The 1,605-nt window shown below is 43.6% G+C and overlaps 1 protein-coding gene across 1 annotated transcript; it reads right to left on the bottom strand.

Annotated features, from left to right (window-relative positions):
• Positions 1-186: 186 nt before the first annotated feature.
• LOC121963635 (protein transport protein Sec31A-like) lies at positions 187-1,598 on the bottom strand. Its single transcript, XM_042513911.1, has 2 exons — positions 1,468-1,598; positions 187-634 (listed from the first exon to the last, which is right to left on the bottom strand). The coding sequence occupies exons 1-2, from the start codon at positions 1,546-1,548 to the stop codon at positions 347-349; spliced, it is 369 nt and encodes a 122-aa protein (XP_042369845.1). The 5' UTR covers positions 1,549-1,598; the 3' UTR covers positions 187-346.
• Positions 1,599-1,605: the final 7 nt, after the last annotated feature.

Raw genomic sequence — 1,605 nt, 5'->3', positions numbered from 1 at the left:
AAACATATAATTATGATAATTATAAATACAGTTTTTGGACATTTTCCCCTAGATTTTTAAAATATAATACTTTTACAAATCTACAAATTTGTTACAATTTGCAGAACATTTCTTGTCAAGTTGCTCCGTTGCTTTTTTTTTTTTTAAAGAAAGCAACCAATTTGCTCAGATTTCAAAGGTATTAAATTCTGTGAATGCGTCTGAATTAAGCACAGGAAAAATGATCCAGGTTTCAAAGGGTTAACTTTAATAAGTCAAACCCGTCCTGAGTTTATGTGACTTGCAGATTTTAGTGTTTAGAGGAAGAAGAGGAGACCAGTCTGCCCTCAGATCTCTGTGAATCCTGTTAAAAGTTTGAAATAAAACAGGAAAAACGTACCGGCTGGTAATACTGCGGCGGTGCTGGGGCGGAGGCAGCGGGTGTGGGCATGGGGACTGGAGCTGCAGCGGGCTGCTGAGGCACCATGGCGGGCTGCATCGGGGTGAACGGATGGCGAGGCAGAGCGGCGGTGGCGGCGGGCCGAGTCTGAGTCGGTGCAGGCTGAACTCTCTGAGGTTGAACCGGAGCTGCAGGAGCCGCCGCCCGCTGCCCCAGAGCCCGACTGAGACGGTCACGAAGCTGCTGTACGGCAAGCTGTGAGGTGGAAACGAGAAAGATAAACTTATGTTATTTTCTGATTCCTTTTTTTCTAATTATTTCTTTTTTGGACAGCAGTTTATATTACAAAACATACATCATGACAGACACAGTTTAGCAGTCAATGTGGTTTGCTAGAATAAAAGAGTAATTCATCAAATACCTCCACAAATCTGGCCATTAGGGTGTTAAAGTATTTTACCCCCCTTATCCAGAACTCAATGAACACAGTTTCCACATTTTAACATGAAAATAATTTACCATATCAGTCCTCTCCGGTATTGCGGAGGGTTTAGGACATCTCTGGGATTCTTAATTAGTCAGGTCCAACAGGTAACTTTGTGATTTTGATTTCAAAATGTTGTATGAAAGAGAATTATAGGTCACATCCATAGTTTCTGCAGGGTTTGCAAAAGCTCCTTTCACACATGCACTGCAAACATTGTCTAGACATTATGTGGAGGAGCTGCAGGTGAGAATGCAAATCAGTTGGATCGGACATTAAACTGACTTAAAATAATAATAAACTGACATTAAAATAATAAACTGACTTTACTTCAGGACCACCCTGTCAGCTCGCCGCTACAAAATCAGCGTAATGTCTCATTAAGCACATGTGAAAAAGGGGGAATACAAACATAGGAGGCTGAATAAGAAGGGTAATTTACATGAAGACAGCAACAAAAATGTGTAAATGTAGAGATTTTTGAGATTCAGGGTCTTCAGTCTGTACGGGCCAAAACCAAAATCATCAGGAAAATTCAAGGAACAGCAGGAGATTCTCCGGTGACGGATTATCTGGTGCAGCCCGGTCCTGCTGTGTTACTGACCTGGTTGGTGTTGTCCGGCAGGTAGGTGATGGCGGTGGACAGATTGCCCTGAGAGGCCAGCAGGTTGGCGTACTGACTCATCTTCTCAGCCAGCAGGATGCCGATAGCAGCGGGCCCGGAGCGCTGGGTCAGCTCCAC

The sequence above is a fragment of the Plectropomus leopardus genome, unplaced genomic scaffold (assembly GCF_008729295.1).
Source record: "Plectropomus leopardus isolate mb unplaced genomic scaffold, YSFRI_Pleo_2.0 unplaced_scaffold11954, whole genome shotgun sequence".
Lineage (NCBI taxonomy): Eukaryota > Metazoa > Chordata > Actinopteri > Perciformes > Serranidae > Plectropomus > Plectropomus leopardus.
Note: the sequence above shows the minus strand (reverse complement) of the source record. Positions and strands in the feature narration are given on the sequence as shown.

Coding starts and splice junctions, on each gene's coding strand:
- LOC121963635 (XM_042513911.1), bottom strand. CDS start 1,548: ATGAGTCAGTACGCCAACCTGCTGGCCTCTCAGGGCAATCTGTCCACC. Junction 635..1,467: donor TGCCGGACAACACCAACCAG/GTCAGTAACACA, acceptor TCCACCTCACAG/CTTGCCGTACAGCAGCTTCG.